Source organism: Phaseolus vulgaris, chromosome 6 (assembly GCF_051622355.1).
Source record: "Phaseolus vulgaris cultivar YP4 chromosome 6, ASM5162235v1, whole genome shotgun sequence".
In the NCBI taxonomy this organism is placed as follows: domain Eukaryota; kingdom Viridiplantae; phylum Streptophyta; class Magnoliopsida; order Fabales; family Fabaceae; genus Phaseolus; species Phaseolus vulgaris.
In genome coordinates this window covers 22,498,649-22,516,079 of record NC_143503.1, presented here as the reverse complement: position 1 = coordinate 22,516,079, position 17,431 = coordinate 22,498,649, and the positions used below count along the sequence as shown (strand labels likewise).

General features: G+C 36.3%; 2 protein-coding genes across 5 annotated transcripts; both read right to left on the bottom strand.

The window, feature by feature from the left end:
• Window positions 1-223: 223 nt before the first annotated feature.
• Window positions 224-2,349, bottom strand: LOC137831317 (ARM repeat superfamily protein). Of its 3 annotated transcripts, XM_090303724.1 has the most exons (3): window positions 2,228-2,326; window positions 1,929-2,032; window positions 224-1,744 (listed from the first exon to the last, which is right to left on the bottom strand). In XM_090303724.1, exon 3 carries the CDS (start codon window positions 1,687-1,689, stop codon window positions 601-603), a length of 1,089 nt encoding a protein of 362 aa, XP_090159850.1. In that variant the 5' UTR covers window positions 1,690-1,744; window positions 1,929-2,032; window positions 2,228-2,326; the 3' UTR covers window positions 224-600. The 3 variants fall into 3 exon arrangements, with proteins under 3 accessions (XP_090159850.1, XP_068495056.1, XP_090159851.1); XM_068638955.2 differs by having other exon boundaries at window positions 224-2,032; window positions 2,228-2,349; XM_090303725.1 differs by lacking the exon at window positions 1,929-2,032 and having other exon boundaries at window positions 2,228-2,349.
• Window positions 2,350-6,262: 3,913 nt separating this feature from the next.
• LOC137831315 (uncharacterized) lies at window positions 6,263-11,821 on the bottom strand. 2 transcript variants are annotated; one of them, XR_016521728.1, is made up of 10 exons: window positions 11,454-11,815; window positions 11,026-11,211; window positions 9,430-9,556; window positions 9,185-9,271; window positions 8,864-9,057; window positions 8,570-8,667; window positions 7,511-7,606; window positions 7,309-7,402; window positions 7,085-7,204; window positions 6,263-6,562 (listed from the first exon to the last, which is right to left on the bottom strand). XR_016521728.1 is itself a non-coding variant. In XM_068638954.2 (9 exons), the coding sequence occupies exons 1-9, from the start codon at window positions 11,604-11,606 to the stop codon at window positions 6,459-6,461; spliced, it is 1,161 nt and encodes a 386-aa protein (XP_068495055.1). In that variant the 5' UTR covers window positions 11,607-11,821; the 3' UTR covers window positions 6,263-6,458. The 2 variants fall into 2 exon arrangements, 1 of the variants encoding a protein (XP_068495055.1); XM_068638954.2 differs by lacking the exon at window positions 8,570-8,667 and having other exon boundaries at window positions 11,454-11,821.
• Between the last annotated feature and the right edge of the window lie 5,610 nt (window positions 11,822-17,431).

Below are 17,431 nucleotides of genomic sequence, written 5' to 3'. Positions count from 1 at the left end.
TTTCTCCAAACTAGCTCATAATTTGTAGTCTAGATATCAAAATAAGCATTGAGTATAAAAAAAACAATTTGTGTTTTGTCCATGTTCTTCCTCTTCAGAACTTCTTAAATTAAAAAGTTGGACGATCTTGTAAACACGCTATAGTTCTTCTAGAGGATGTAAACTCAGTAACAAATCTAATGAGAATTCAAAATAAACTACTAATACAAAATAGCCTAGGAGCTTAGTAAAAGGGTATGACTGTTTCTGATTCACAATGAATAACATTACTAATGACAATACAAGAAAGTTATGCAAATTTAGATATTTTGCTACAAGTAAAACACTAACTCACCCATTTATATTTGTCTGTGAACTTCTGCAAATATCAAGATCTCTCTCTAGTTTCTCCAAATTCTCATCACAACATGCATCTATGCTAGGGTATAAAACTGATAAAATTGGTGGTGTTTTCTAAGGAGATAGGAAGTTTTACCTATTCTGATTAGACAACCGCACCAACAGCATTCATGGTACTGCATCAAAGTGTAGTCCTAAAACTTAAGAGAGAGAAGCCTATTCTGCAAATGCTTTGAGATCAAAAAGACACCCTCAAACTGATTATACAACATCTGGGTTCCATGTGAGCTGCTCAACGCTCATTCTTCTCAAGGATCTAGCCATGTGCTCATTCGATGCACGAATATGAACCAACCTATTCTGCATATTTCTGAATGAAGAAACATTAATTGCATTGGACACTCTATCATGATACAATGGATCTTCATAAAAATTGACAAGAGTCTCTGTAGCATTATCCCTTAGTTCCTCAACCTCATCAACATCATTCATCAAGTCAATGAGAATTGGAATAGCCCCTGCCTCAGCAAGTGACATTCTATCAGTTCCATCATAGCTCAGTTGAGCAAATGCCCCAGAAACGTTCACCTTCACATCTTCACTCCCACTCTCCAAAAGCTCAACAAGAATAGGAATTGCACCTGAATCCCTGACTACAGACATTGAATGCTTGTAGCCCGACAGATCCCACATCACATCGGCCGCAGAAGCCTTTGCCTCATCATTACCTTCTCTAAGAATCCTTACCAAATGACCAGCAATTTCAACAGCATTTGCCTCAGCAACAGCCAATATACAAAAAACATCCTCAGCTATCTCTTTCCCAGAAGGATCAGGTCCTTCAAGAAGCTCAGCATAAAGGGGGATAGCCCCAGCTTGAGCAACTGGCCTAATGTAATCCACATGAGCAGATATCACACCAAGAGAATTACCAGCAACAAGCTTTGTAGAGTGTTCTCCAACACGAAACAACGACACAAGAACTGGAATTGCTCCCAATTCAACAAGCACACGCCGAGTCTGTCTAGTGACTCCAAGCAAACCAATTGCTTGGCAAGCCCTTTCCCTGGACACTATGCTCCCAAAACTAGCAGCCTCCACAACATAGTGAAGAGCTCTTAGTCTAGTGAGAGCCTTCCTAACATCCCTCCTCAATGCTAACACACTCAAAATCTCCAACAAATACCTCCTAGTATCATTGGTGCAAGAACTCAACAAACCAATTATCACTTCCACCCCACCATTGGTGGCAACAACTGTCCTACTTGCATTGCAAAAACTAACAATAACCAGCAAACATTTTATCAGGATCTTCTGCATCCTTCCATCAGAGTGAGGCAACAACCTCATCAAAGAATGAGGAGCACCATGTCCACCAATTTCAACTGCCAACGCACCATCACCCCTGCAAGCAATGCACTTCAAGCAATAAGCAGCAGCCTCTTGAAGTGAAGGTGCAGAGTCATTTAAAACATTGTGACCAAGAATCTCAGTGAGAATGGGTATGGTGCGAGCTAAAACAGGTTCAGGGGCATGCTTAGAAATACGAGCCAGCATCATTATGGCCTTTATTTTCATATTCTTGGTACCTGAAGCTATCACATCCTGATACTTTTTCAGTTCTTGATCCCAATCAGCAAGGTTCATATCTCCAATTCAATCTAATAAGAGACTTATTTCAGATAATACAAGCCTAATTCAATGAGAAAAAATTAAAAATCAAAATTATTATCCAAACACCCTGTAAAAATAAAATGATAACTGAATGTACAGAAAATACTAGGAATATTAGAAATCAATAAACAGACATGAAAAACACGAGATGGAAAACACCCTTTTGGAAAAAGTGGCTGAATTTGAAGAAAAGGGAGTGAATCTTGGATGATACCTCTGAAAAATCAAAACTTTGGCACCAATCGAAAGGTAGCGAAACCCAACAAGTGGAGCACCGCCTCAGGCAGTGCTAGTCGTGGTTTTGATTCAACGTGCATCGACAATTGTAAACCATTGATCTTTATACACATTAAAAGGAAAAAAATAAAAATCAACGGTGCCTATAATTTTATATAAACAACTTATTTTTCATTAAATCAGCTAAAATAAGGAAAAAAAAAAATACTTTCTGAACACATTCTAACTTTTAAATTACAAATTAAGTTGCTATTAAAATAATAATTGTACCGGTACGGGGGAGAGATCGGGACCCACACGGCTGCCCGATGCCGTGTCAGCCTGACCGAGACCATGAGAACCTACTTGGTAGACCGGCCGTGGGCCGAGACCTTTGGAGACTTGGCCGACAGGCCGAGACCTTAGAAGACTTGGCCGACAGGCCGAGACCTTGGAAGGCTTGGCCGAGGCGACCGAGAGGTCGAGACCTTAGAAGACTTGGCCGAGAGGTCGAGACCTTAGAAGACTTGGCCGAGAGGTCGAGACCTTAGAAGACTTGGCCGACAGGCCGAGACCTTAGAAGACTTGGCCGACAGGCCGAGACCTTAGAAGACTTGGCCGAGAGATCGAGACCTTTGGAGACTTGGCCGAGAGGCCGAGACCTTAGACGACTCAACTTAGACGGCCGAAGACCACAGGTATTTGGCCGATGACCGACCCTTACCATGGGAATTGGCCGATGGCCGAACCCCATTACAACTAACGCGAGATCAGTGAAGCTAATCCACCATCAAGAATTAGGTAATGCAACCCTAAGCGGTATCCACCTCGATAAACGGACCCAACAAGGTAGGCCCACTAGAATAATATAAATAGCACGCATTTCAAGGAGTAAGGTATGTCATTATTACTGTTCACCTACCTGAGAGCTAACCACCCGCTTTACTGACTTGAGCGTCGGAGTGCCTTCGTAGGTACCCCCACCATCCGGTGTTCACCCGACGACCGAGTTCCGAGTGCCGAAGGGTAAGCAGAAGAAAGAGAAGGATCCCAGTTCATCACCCAGCCACCTGCCCGACCGAAGGAGGGAGAAGAAGACTTCAACAGTTCTCTAGGTCCCATCTCCCTAGCAGGAACAATAATGTAATCTACAAAATATATATATATATATATGCTTCTCTATATTTTTTAAAAGAAAGTAGATTAAATAAAATAGAGAAGTAAGTATTACTCATTTAACTTGGTTAATAAAAAGTAACAGTAAAAAGTTTAAAAAAAATTGTATGTATTAAAATTAAATATATTTATTATAGTATTAAATAATTTAGATGCGGTGTGTATATATTTATTAACATTTATAATTTTATCTTGATATTATTAAATTATTGACTTGTGGTTGTTTTTCGATAATTCTTTTGTGTTTTCTCAAATGCATTTTGTGGGAAGAAGAAAAATGATATTTTCTCTTTCGAAATTCATATTAAAATTCATAACTAACATTCTGGATTTTTCTTTCTAGAATACGTTTTCCATTATAAAAATCTCTTTTGAATTTACATTTTCAAAAAGCAAATAACCCTCTCAAGGAACAAAATTTTCAGAATGCTTCTATATTGCTTACTCTAGTTTTTCCATAATTTGATTTCTAGAAAGCAATACATTCCTAATTTCATCCCAAACACTATTCAATCACACATTCTTACCTCAATCACCTAATTCAAACTTCCAATCACAACCACAACCTCCAATGCACCTTGTTGGACATGAGCCTTGCCTCCACCTGCAATCCACCATTACCAAAATCCAACCTTAGCACTCCTTCATTTCAAATCAAAATTCCAAAAATAATTTTAAAAAAATTATATAACTTAGGTCTCAAATGATTTAGTGAAGCAAGCAAAAACTCTTACATTTGTCCTTTATCCCTTTAATATTTTAGACATTGACGTGCATTTTACTATTTGGAGTAGGTTTATGTTTCAACTCTATTTCATTCGCATTCTTAAAAATCCTTCTATCATGCACAAGTTTAACTTCAATCTTATCTTCATCACTAGACAAATTTTACAAATCATCTGCAAAATTTGGTTCATAACCATCTATGAGAATGTTTGTCTCTCTTCTATTTCTTCATTTTTGCCTACTCTCAATAGCTCTCACCTCTTGCATTGTCAACCTCACTATGAACTTCAACAAATTCAATATTGTCCTTCCTTAACCATGAAGAATCTTCTAACACATGCCCAACATTGTCATCAGCATCAGCCTCACCAACACCCTCAGCATCAGTTCACCAAGAGCCTCGGCATCAACCTCAACAAGAGCCTCTGCTCCAGCCTCACCAACAACCTTAGAATCAGACTCACCAACAGCCTCAATATCTTCACCATCACCCCGCTCAAGATCAACTTCCTCACCATCATCATCCTCAATGTCAGCTTCCTCAACCTGACTGTCATGAAGCTCATCCTTCTCAGCATCACCTTCCTGACCATCAATCATCCTTACCCTCACCCTTGTCCCTATATTCTATAAAATAATGCTCCACAACTTGTACCTTTAATACATTGTGTACTAAAAATAAATAAATTTCATCATATCTATTTGTAACTTTCAGCATATCTATTGCACCACCATCATCAACCAAAATCTACAATTTTTCTCTAACACAGAACAACCTCCATGTAAATACCACATTCGATTTATTGTTAAAAACATCATCTCCTTCACAATGCGTACTATTTCAAAGTAACTCCATCTATCAGAGTTTCATGACAATGTTGATGTCTGACCATCCACATATCTCACTTTGTTACCTTCCAAAAATTTCTCATTATGGTGGACCACAAGGTAAAAAAAACTTTCATATATGATAACAAATTTATAAAAGGTATCCTTATAAAATATAGATGTAGATAAAAATACTAAACAAAATACAAATAAATCCTTCATTTAATAAACTAAAAAGGAATGTAAGACCACAATGGACCACATACACGAAGATTTTGCACATGGTGGGACCATAAATCCTAAATTACTACAAAAGTTTTCTTAAAGTAATTAATTACGCAACATACAACATATAAAATAACTGAATCAAATAAATAACATTTCAAAAACTTACCATAAACCTCTGAATCAACCAATCGTTAAACGCACACAATGAAAATGAAAAATACTTAACAAACACGGTACCACAATCAAGAATCCAAATCAACAAAATTGTTCAAATCGCCGTAAAGTCCACATTTACACTTCTCTCTACCACATCATAAACACTTAACATCGTTGATCCAAATTTAACATAAAGGACCACATTGATTTTAAGAAAAAAATCACTATAATAAATTAAATATTAACCTCAAATATAAAAAGTAATTAAACCTAAATGAATAGAGTAATCGAATAAATTTGTAAATATAAATATATGTAAGTTCATAACTCCAACATCCTTTATTGTAATTATTTTAGTTATCTTGATTAAGTATACAAATTTACTAAATATATAATACAAAAAATTACAACATTCAACATTTAAATACTTTTACTATATAAATATTCACTCCATGAAATTAGGTTATTTTATAAAACTTAACATCTAAAAAACTCTTATTATTTATCCATCGTCCAAAAACTTAAATCTAGATTAGACATTAAATCTTCTCGTTTGAACATTTCATCAAAATAAATAAACAATATTTCTTTCATGTATTATTCTATTTATACTTGTTTATTTAAATTTACTAAAATTTGAAATAAACTTTACTTTTACCTAGTTCTTAAAAATGTTAAGCATATTGATCCAACATTCAATCCAAATTAAAAGTTAGTTTTGATGTTCTAACTAAAACTCTAACACTCCTTTAAGTTATTTGTGCAGTGAGTACAAGGTCAAATTATTTCTTTTCATTTTTAAAAATGGAATAATTATTGCCACTTACTAGTGAAACAATATGGTCAATAATATGACAACATTTTTAAATAGTGTCATCACTAATCTAAAAAAAATTAAAATTTGAAGATAAAAAAGAACAAGACAAATTAAAATCCATTAGTGAGTTAAACTACTACTGGATATAAAACATGCAGACATCCATAGCTTAACTAAGAGTAAGGAAAGAGCTTTAATTTATAAGGAGTCCTAAAAAATTGAATCATATCAGAACTGAACATGGATCACACTTATCCATTTCATTGATTTTAAGATTATGACACAGCAAAAAGAAGAATCAAGAAAACTCAGTAATCACACGTTCACATTTATCTTCCAAAATCTTCACAGCTTCAGTGAATAGCACTTCAGGTGGTAATGCTCCAGTTGATTCAATAGTAACTACACAGACGAGTAAAAAGATAAATATGTAAGATCTTTTTGCAACATTTCAAACATTCATCTTTTAGTCAAACCAAATTTGCACAAAAAAGTAGAGACTCTTTGCATGCATCATTTCATCTTATACCTGCCATAATTTTATTGGATCTGCTTCTCATTTAATGATTCTCATTTATTTATTTAAATTGGTGGTTTCCAATATGTTTCAATCAATCCTAATGAGAGTGTTGCTAGCATTCTTTATATTTGCCACAGCATAACCATTGGCTATAATCTAATGTATCAACATTCTCGGGAATATCTCATTAGATAACCAACATCTGTAAGGCCTTTTTTCTTAATAAAGAGAATCAATATATGGCATCAGTCATGTCAATAAACCTACTCAATAAATTATTACTTCTAAGCTGAACCACAACAAGAACAAGTTATGTTGAGACTAGCCTACTAAAAATGATGTAATTTTTTGTATGCTAAGATTTCAGATAACTTTGAAGGTCTAGTGTTTAGGGTACAACTTACAAATGAAATGATGTTTAACGCGACGTATTGATATTCGATCTTCCCATTCTTTGCCCCCTCTGATGCATTCCCTACACAAAGTGCAATTCCGTGGTCTGGCTACTGTTGCCCTTCTTTTACCTACTCAATAACCAAATCAGCAAACTAAGTGCCAAAGAGAAAAACAATAATCATCCTTCACTATAATATGGTCCACGACAGCACTGAAACAAAAACTGAACTACCTTTTCCAATGTCTTCAATATCGAACACATTAGGTTCACATTTATTTACTAATTTTTCAGCCTGCTCATCCACAAAATCTTCCAAGAGTACAACCTAGAAGAGAGACAAAAAAATCAAGCTTACACGTGGCAGAATTTGCAAGTTTTTTGCAGTGTTCGAAGTGAGTATGACTAGTAGATAAGATATATTGTATTCCCTTACCTCCGGAAGCATCCTATACCAAGCAGTGGCAACTGGGGACCATTTTGCATGTGTCCTACCAATGCCTTTAACTGCATGTGCTTCAAGTTCAATTTCCTACAAATAGTATATGTATACCATATTCAGTATCAAATATACTTTCAGTATTCTATACGAAGACAAGTAAACAGAAACAAGCTTGAAAAAACATATAACTCAGTGTCTTGCATTACATGGTAAGCAAAAGGATAGATAGAAACAGAGGTAAATAAACCTCGTGTAGTAACAAATATGTCATTAAAGAGCAATTATACAGTCTATGAGGAAAAAAGTTGGCTAGTAGTGGAACTGTATGCATTGAAAATTAGAGATGGTAAATAAACTCCACAAATATTGTCCGAACACATCCCAATTTTGATGGAAAATCTCCATATTGACTAGGCACAGGTATGAATATGGGTATGAACATGAACATACACACTTCATCCCTGTTTTAAATTACTAAAACATATTTAGTTTATTAAGTAACCTAAAGACTAATTTACATTGTTCTCTTCCATCACAACCCCAATTACAAAGTTTTTCCTTTGTGAGATTGTCTTCAAATGATGTATTGCATTTCAAGATAAGTAAACATCAGTTTTATCGAATTAAATCATTTCTAGGACACATTAAATTATTTTTGTTTTTTTCATTATTTTTATTTGATATTTACTTTTTGCTATGTGAGAACTCTCAATCTTCTCTTTTCTCTTGGTTCTTCATTTTGTTTCATTTGAAGAACTCTCCTCTTGCTACATTATTTTTCATTCTATATTTCAACCGTTCAACTAGTCTGATATCCAACAAGTTCACTCAATCCCCAATATATTTCTCTCTCGACATTTGCAAAAATAATAAATGTTCTAGTTATCATGAAATTTCAATTATATAATTTATTATAATATCACACTTTCTTTACTGTGTTTTTATTTTTTTGGTAAGAAAATTATTTAATTAATATGGGATCATTAGTAGGTACGGGTGCAAGTACAAATATACTGATACCCAACGAGAGGAGATAGGACACAAATTTCATACCCGACAAAAATGGGGACTAGGATGTGTATAATTTTTTTACTTCGGGGACAGGGACAAGGCCCGGTATAGTCAATCACGCACTCGCCCCATTGTCATCCCTATTGATAATAAATGTTAAAATAGTTTCAGGGTAGAAAGATAACATCACAATATCACGTATAATAAGATCCAAAAAGCAATCCTTTTGGAGAAGAAAGTTATTCATGAAAGATAATTTATCTATCTAAAGCTTAACTCATAAAATTTAGAAAGAAAAGAAAACGTGATTACACTCCTTTTAGAGAAGAAGGTTACCTGACCAGGTCCAAGTTTAGCTAATATAATATCCGAATCTGTAAGCTCAAGTGAATTGCTGGAAAATTCAGGAAGTGAATTTTGGCTGCAAGTAAAAGATGTAAACGTCTTTGGTTTTGAAGATGTATTTGGTTTGACATCTTCACTGGGAAGCTCGCTCCCATTAGGTAACCACTTTAGCTTATCGGATTTCACTGCAATAATATCCCAATATCATCAATCAAAACAGATTGCAGCCAGGGTAAAGGATTAATTTAAATAGCTAAATAAGAAATTAAAACTAACATATATATTAGCAAGCAGGAGCTTCAAGTCACGTACCAGTAATACGAGGTTGACCCACTCGACAACGTTCATGTAGCCTAAAGACAATGGTGTTCTTTTCATTATTGTCGTCTCCTGCACTATCTATTCAAAAGAAAGGCAATAATAACACATTTAACTGCGTCCATACAGGGAAACACACTGCAAAGTGTACATAGTAGTTCAAATTTTCAAGTTACAAACCGGAAAGTCATAAAATTAATGACAAATACAATTACGTATAGGTTAGTATAGATATAGACCTGGATATTCAAATAGCCTGGGATCAATACGAATTGGAATGAGACCCAATCTATGGGAAAGAACTTCATCTTGTACAATTGATGTATTGTTTGCGATATATACTCTTTCAATAGCCATTGTTGGAACCTAAATTATAAAACCACAAAAAAAAAACATTATTTCCACCAGTACTTCACAACTACACTACCACTAACCTACTCAAAGTCATCATACAAAGCAATGAACAAAATCAAAGTAAGACTGCTTTAAAAGATATAGATAACCAGAGTTAATAAAAGAAAATTCAATTCAGCAAAAAACATCAAAAGCAAGTAAATTAACCCCCCTCATTCAATATTCCCCTCTGGCTTTAAGCAAATTTAAAGTAAACATTCTAATTGTAAAGGGCATCACATTTTCTAGATACTTATCTATATATAATTTATCATTTCATAATAAGTATTTCCATAACTATCCTGATGTAAGATTCCTGAATATGTTAATAGAAAACATACATTTTTTAATAATAATTAAATTTTGAGGTGTGCAAAATTGAATTTTCTTAAACACCAAACAGCTTTAAACAGTCCAATTCTTAATTCAAACATGAGAATTGTTTTAGAGGCAGTTGGGAACCAAACCACTTTTCAAGAACTGTTATGAATTGAACTGATTTCAAACCATTTAAAATATTGAGTCAGTTTTAACTGGTTTCAAACCAGATTTCACTACTACAGGCAATGCATAGCTGCGATGGGTAGCAGCATCAACTTTATACCAGAATCTTACTTTGTGGAGCTATAAATCTGCAGCATACCTCAGTATAGTCTGCGAAGATTTTGTAGAACCAAAACCAAAATGAAAAATCTAAAGAGCACATGTCAATAACATACGTTCGTTGCTCCAAAATGGCATTATCATTACCTACTAACCCAACATTCATCTTATACTTTTCCCTGATACTGATATTTACTCTTATTTCAAAGCTGATTGAATGACAGAAAAGATTGGGCAGCTTGAATAGCAGTGTTTCAGAACCTACTAAACGATTCACACAATCCAATGCCTTTAGTAGTCGTCTAGTTAATAGACACTAGATAATATCGAGTAGATATATATGGGTCAACCCAAAGTAACTTGAGGTTTAATAAAGGTAGAAATAGATCTCTTTGTTACCTTTTCACAGTTTAAGACTTGGAAAAAAACAATCAATGTCTGCATTTAAGTTTCTCAAAGTATTATTTAAAGTCCGTCATCAAACTCTACAATAAAACATTCTTCTCTACAAGGACACGTGTACATCCCCTCCAAATATGGCTGCTTGTACAGTCATAGGTCCAAAACATGCTAATTTAATTTCAGAAATTCTGACAAATCATTCTAGATACTGTACAAAGACATTAACACATTCAAAATTATAAACTAGTAAAGGCTCATGACTGGGCATCATCTCTACTATTGGATACTTATTAAAAAACAAAATTTAAGAAGAAGGAGCAAGTGTTGGAGATTATGCCAAGACATCTAACCTCCAAAAATAGCACTAACAAATGCATCAAAATATTTTAAAAATGCCATCAGCATTGCACACAATTAGGGAAGCAAAAATAGATCACCTCTGATATAAGAATTCTTCGAAATGCATTGGCGATTGCTGGATCTATACCAATCATATCAAACTCCATGTCACTGTCAGTAAGCCGCTTCACTTCAACTTTGAAGTTTTCACGGAAGCGATCAAACTGCTGACTGTTATCAACTCCCAAAGCCCCGTAAGCACCAGAATAATGTATAGTATCCGTCTACAAACACCAACATAGAAAAATGTAAATAAGAAAACAAACCTATCTAAGATACATAACAAGTGCGATACTTGGAATCCTAACTCCAAAAATTCCAGCACCCCAATTGAGAAGATAGAAACTTTATAAAAAATTAGTGTTAAAAATACTTTTAAAAGGAGTAAAAACTATGTAGCATAAAAAGGGTAAAATTAAAATAACTTGAAGAGAACAAAAAAGAGGGCAAGAGCATGAGGGTTTACATGTATAGGAGCATCGTTGTTACAAAGAACACGCGTTCTGAAAAGTTCAAGGTGTGGAGGGAGCTTTGATGGAACATCGTCTAGGCTCAGTATAAAATCAAGTCCTAATCCATTATCACTCTGTTCCACCATTGATTCATCTTCCTCCGACATCCTTGTTGTGCTTCTTTCTCTCTCTTCTTAGATTTTTAGTGGTCTGTGGGTTAGCAATTGAAAGGGAGTGAAAGGAGCATCAAAGGGGTGATGTGTGATGAGAATTGCGAACTGGGTTTCTTTAGGGTTTAGGGTTTACCGGGAAGTATTTATTTATACCATGAATGAGATCAAGCTTCAGCCTTTGGGCCTGAAGACTTGATTTTCTGAATGCCAATAATCCAAATATAATTTGCTTTCATATATTTAGTTAATGTGTTGTTATTTTTATTTGATTTATATTTTAAAAAATTACTAAAAACTTAAATAAAAAATAAACATTTGATTGGTAGTTGAAATTTATTAAACTAATACGTTGGATAATAAGTTTTGTGAAATAATCCTTTAAATTATTGAATAAACATATTCATATTATACTGTATATATAAATTCATTAACATTAAAATATTTAAGATATTTTTAATTTTGGTTTTAATTAATTTAAAACCTTTGAAATTTGTATTCACATATTAATTATTTTAAAATAAACAAAAATAATGTAATATTTCAAAAAATTTAAAAATTTGTATGTAATGAGTTGATGAATTTTGAAAATCCTTGTCAATCAAGATATTATTACTGAAATTGAATTTGAAGGAAAAAATAGGATGAATGTGAATTGTTTGTATTATATGGTGGAGAGGAGAGAAAATATTTATGAAAAAGATTATATTTTTTTAATTAATAAAAATAAATATTACAAAATTAACTTTGCATGTAAAAAAGTGAAAAATTAATATAATTTATTTTGTTGTGAATTTTGATTGTTTATAATTAAAAAATATTTTTTCCTAAAAAATCTCATGTGGACATGTAATATGAATATGTATTATAATTAGGACTATCATTACATTTGATGTCTTGGGTTAGGGCTAGGGTTATAATTAAATTTGGGGTATTGAGATAAAGATAAGAGTTATGGAATACGAATTAGGCATAAAAATTACAAAATAACATCACTCTATAAAATAAAATGTGTAATTAATTATGTAAAATATATAATCGATTATTTTTAAACAATGTGCAAAATAAAGATTACACAATTGCATACGTAACTGTTGTTTACTTTCTTTACATAGTAGTGAGACACTAAATTTATACAATTCCCCATAAAGCAAACGCGTTTACATCTGCTATTTCTATCTGCATGCACACTATGTAACAAATTCAAAAGAGAGAAAATATTTCGAAATTTGTTTTTTTTTTTATACTTTTGCGTCTTAAAGATGAAAGTTCTTACTTCACAAATTTTGTGTTTTATGTTTCACTTTTTTATATTATTTTTTAAAATTTGTGTTATGCAAATGATTTGGCATTATTTACTTCCTCCCTCTTTCTGAATTTTTTAGTGTTCTATATTTCTTTTAAAACTTCTACATTTATTAATATCAATTTGAGTTTAAATATTGTAAAAAAAGTATAGGTTTTTTTTTATGTGTAAATACACGATCATCACAGATTAAAGAAAACAACCACAAAACAAATAAAATGGTAAACTAGCTATTATTTATTTTTTAAAACTTGTAACATAAATATAACTTTAAAAATTTACCTAAAACCATCAATATTCATGCATTTCACATAATCATAAGTGTCTATCAAAATTCACAATTCATCTTTCTCATGTCAGACTTTTACTGACTCACAACACATAGACATTTGACTCTACTTCTGGAAGACTCGTGGGTTGACTTAGACTTAGAGATCTGCACCTGTCATACACTATATCACTGTGAAATCCACACAGCTATGCGCATAATAATCTCAATATCATTTCTCTCCTATTATGACAGGGTTAATTCATATAACAGGTAAAGTTAGTTATCTTTCAAACAATTTATCCATTCATATGAACCTCCTTCGACTCTCACCACTTGAATAACTTCATCTATATGATTTCATTATATTAGGAGAGTCAGAATATCTCATTCTAGACCAATCCCTGGTCAATGCACATTTTAAACAATCTTAACACGGTATTTTCTTTCCTAAAAGTATTATGTCTTGATCACACTTTATTTAACACGTGAATACACCATTCAATCACACCATATATTTTAAACTTTCTAAACAATTCAAATGTATCTAAAAAGTCATTTAACAATAATAATCCAAAATAAACTATGCTAAAATAATAATATTAAATACACCAGAATGCACCCAAGACTTTTGGTTTGAACGAAAAATGTTCTCGAACGAGTTTGGGACCTAGAGAAGGATTGCTCCAGCTACCACCTTCGGTCGGTCTACGATGCTCCAAGCTCCCTGTTACACATTTCCTTCTCTCGGTCGTCTGGCTCCACAGGCGGTGAGGGTACTTGCAGAAGGCACTCCAACGCTCAAGTCAGTCGGGGTGTTAGCACTCGGGTGTTAGAGTATTGTAGATCATGACGTACCTTTTTCCTTGAAATGCATGCTATTTATATTACCTTAATGGGCCTTCATTGGTGGGCCGGATTAGGGAATTGGTTCGTGTTTAGGGTTGCGCTAAACAACCTTAACTACAGATTAATTTTGCTGACTTGGTCAACCCTTGACTAAACGTTAAGGGTCGGTTGGCCACGTATCATTACGTGTCCGCCTCGACATTGCTTAGGCGGTGGCTTGGTCCGAGTGTTGGCCGACTCAGTGAGTCATCCGATCGTACCAGTACAGTTGCCCACTAGGCTCGAAGGCTGGTACAGCCGAAGAGTCTGAGAGTTGGGATCCGGTTGGTGGCGTAATGATGGGTGAAGTGACTGGAAACGGCGCATGAGCGGATGTCGTGACGTGCATTTATGAAGGGTTTTTTTGGCGCCAAACGATGTGGGTCGTTGGATCAAGCATATCTAACGGTTGAGATTTTGTGACGTTAGGAATTCCGAGACATCTTCGGGTTATAAATAGGGGTTGAGAACAGTGACCTTTCACGCGTTCTAATATTCATTGAGTTCCGACACCCGAACGAATCCAAGCGATCTTTGTTGCGTTCTTCGTCCATCTCAAGGTTATTCATGTCTACCCGCTCGCATCCCACTTCTTCCTCTTCTCCCGCTCGGTCTCCTTTAACTGAACCCCCTTCTTGTTCGTCTTCTAAGTCTTCCTCATCTTCTTCTTCTTCTTCCACTTCCTCTTCCGACAAGGTCATATCGATCGGGGCAATTCAAACTATTGCCCCACAGGTAGAGGAAGTGAGGGGTGATGGTGCTGGTAACGCATCAGAACGGTCTAGCTCGTCTAAGCGACCGCACCCTCATGGGGGTCCGTCCTGGGTGGACCCCAAGGTATGCCAGATCGCGTTTGTGTTTCACACGGATGCCTCGGTGGTTGAGTTTCTTGGCAAGGTTCCAATTTTGAAGGCTTCGGCCGAAAACTCCTTAATGTCGTTCAGCCCTTATGCGCTAGACGACCGCGTGTACATGGAACGGTCATCTACTGAACTTCTTTTCTTCTTTATGTATAGTTGTCACGTGTCTCTTCCTTTTGATGTGTTCACGGTGGGTGTCCTTCGGGCGCTCAACGTGACACCGAGTCAGTTGCACCCCAATACGTGGGCATCCATGCAGGCTTTTCGCGTGGTATGCCAAATGTTAGGGGTGTGTCTCTTTCTACTTGTTTCTTGCATTTCTACGCCTCTCACCCTTCTGATCTAGTCGGCTGGCATTCCTTGGTCATTCGTTCGGGTAGTGTGTTGTTCAAGGCTTTCACGACCTCCTATAAGAACTTTAAATAGAAGTTTTTTAAGGTGTTCGTGGAGCCGACGTGCACGCGCTACTTCTTTGATGAGGTCGGCCAATCTAGGTTCCCCTTGTTTTGGATGAGGAATCCTACAAAGATAAAGGATTGGTCACACTTGGTCAGTCCAAGCAAAGGCGAGCGAGAGGTTTTCACTTTGTTTGATAGCCTTCCGAAGAAGCTTCCCGATTGGCCGCTGATGTCTTTGTACACAGAGATTGATCGTGTGGCGGCCTTCGAGGGTATGTTCTATATATTTAGTCCTTCGCTCGTTTTATTCTTTTAGCTAACGTGTTGTTTTTGTTTCAGTAATTGCTAAGAGGAAAATACCGCAGGCGGTTGGTATGCTGACTGTGTTTAAGAATAAATTGAATGAGAAGAGGGGGGGGGGGGTTGCCGGCACCGGGCCCCCTCCTATTGAGACTGTCGCTTGAGCGGGTTCATCGTCAAAGAACCCCAAGAAAAGGGTCAAGGAGGGAGGCAACATTGTCCGCACCTTTCAGGTACCCAGGGAGTTGTCGATCCCCCTCCAAGTCGAGCGATGACTTGTGTTGGGTCGACACCAACCGACGAGTTCAACCGTCCCATTCCAACAGCAGTCGCCTTACCTGTGACGGCCGCCCAAGAGTCGTCCCTGATGTTGTTTGGGGGTGACAAGTGCTTCACCAGGGCAATGAACTTTAACTTGCCCCTCGGCCTCGAAGAGCTTATTGGGTCGGTTCCCGAGGAGGATATTCTTGACGGTGGCGTCGAGATGATTTGTTGCAGCCTGATACTAACCCGTCGAGAGGTCGAAGCTTGCAGGCGACGCATTGAGGATATGTCGCGCCTCAAACACCTACTTCAGGAGGCGTCCAATAACCTGAAGTAGGTCGTCAATGCGAACACAACGTACGAAAAGAAGCTGTGTTCGCAGGCTGCGGAGCTCAAGCTGGGTGCGGCTCAGTTGGCCGAGGTGGAGAAGGTCGATGCTGAGAAGGCGGTTGAGATCGCTCGACTGCGCCAGACGCTGGAGGAGGCTGAGCGCAGGGGAGTGTTGCTGGAAGGGGAGGCTGCTTCTCAACGCCAAGGGAAGGAGGCGGCGGAGGTTGAGGTGTTGAAGACCATGGAGAACACCATGGTCTTAATAACTTAGAGCTTTGACTTGGCCGTCCGTCAGGCCGAGGTGTTGTATGGTAGGCCTCCACCCTCTGGTCCATTTGACCAAGAGATGGAGGTCTTCAATGGCCGATTGGTCCTGGCGGATAGGTCCAACATCTGCAGAGCACTGACCAACTTGCCCCGAGCGAGGGTGTTCAGGACTAGAGCTTAGGCTTTAGGTTTTTTTTAGACTCGTTCCTTTTGCTCCCTTGAGGCTTGACGTCAGCGGTTGCCATTGTCGTTCTGATGCTCGTGAACAACTTATCTCAAATCCCAAGAAATAGTAAATAGTACCAAGGTCTTTGATACTAAATGAGTTGTGAAGATGAGTTTTAACACGCTGGATTTCCTGAAGATTATTGCCAACCAACATAATGTCATCAACATATATCAACAGAGCGCTGAAAGAATGATTGTTTGTGCGAATAAATAAAGAATGATCAGTTGTACTTTGAACATAACCAAGTTGTATTACAGTTTGAGTTAGTTTTGAGTTCCATTATCGACTCACTTGCTTTAGTCCATGTAAAGATTTTCTAAGTTTACAAACTTGTGTGGGATGAGAAAGAGTAAGGCTTGCGGAAGGATTCATGTAAATTTCTTCATCAAGATCGCCATGAAGAAAAACATTATTCACATCTAGTTGATGAAGAATTCATCTCAGCACTTGCTAAAGACAAAATAAATTGAATTGTAGTAATTTTAACTACTGGAGAGAAAGTCTCAAAATACTCAATACCTTCGGTTTGAGTATATCCTTTGGAACCCAAACGAGCTTTGTACCTATCAATGGTGTCGTTTGGTTTATGTTTGGCTTTGAAAACCCATTTACGCCCAATAGGACGCTTTCTAGGAGGCAAATCCATCAAAGACCATGTTTTATTAGACTTAAGAGCATCAAATTCATGTTGCATAGCTTCTTTCCAACAATC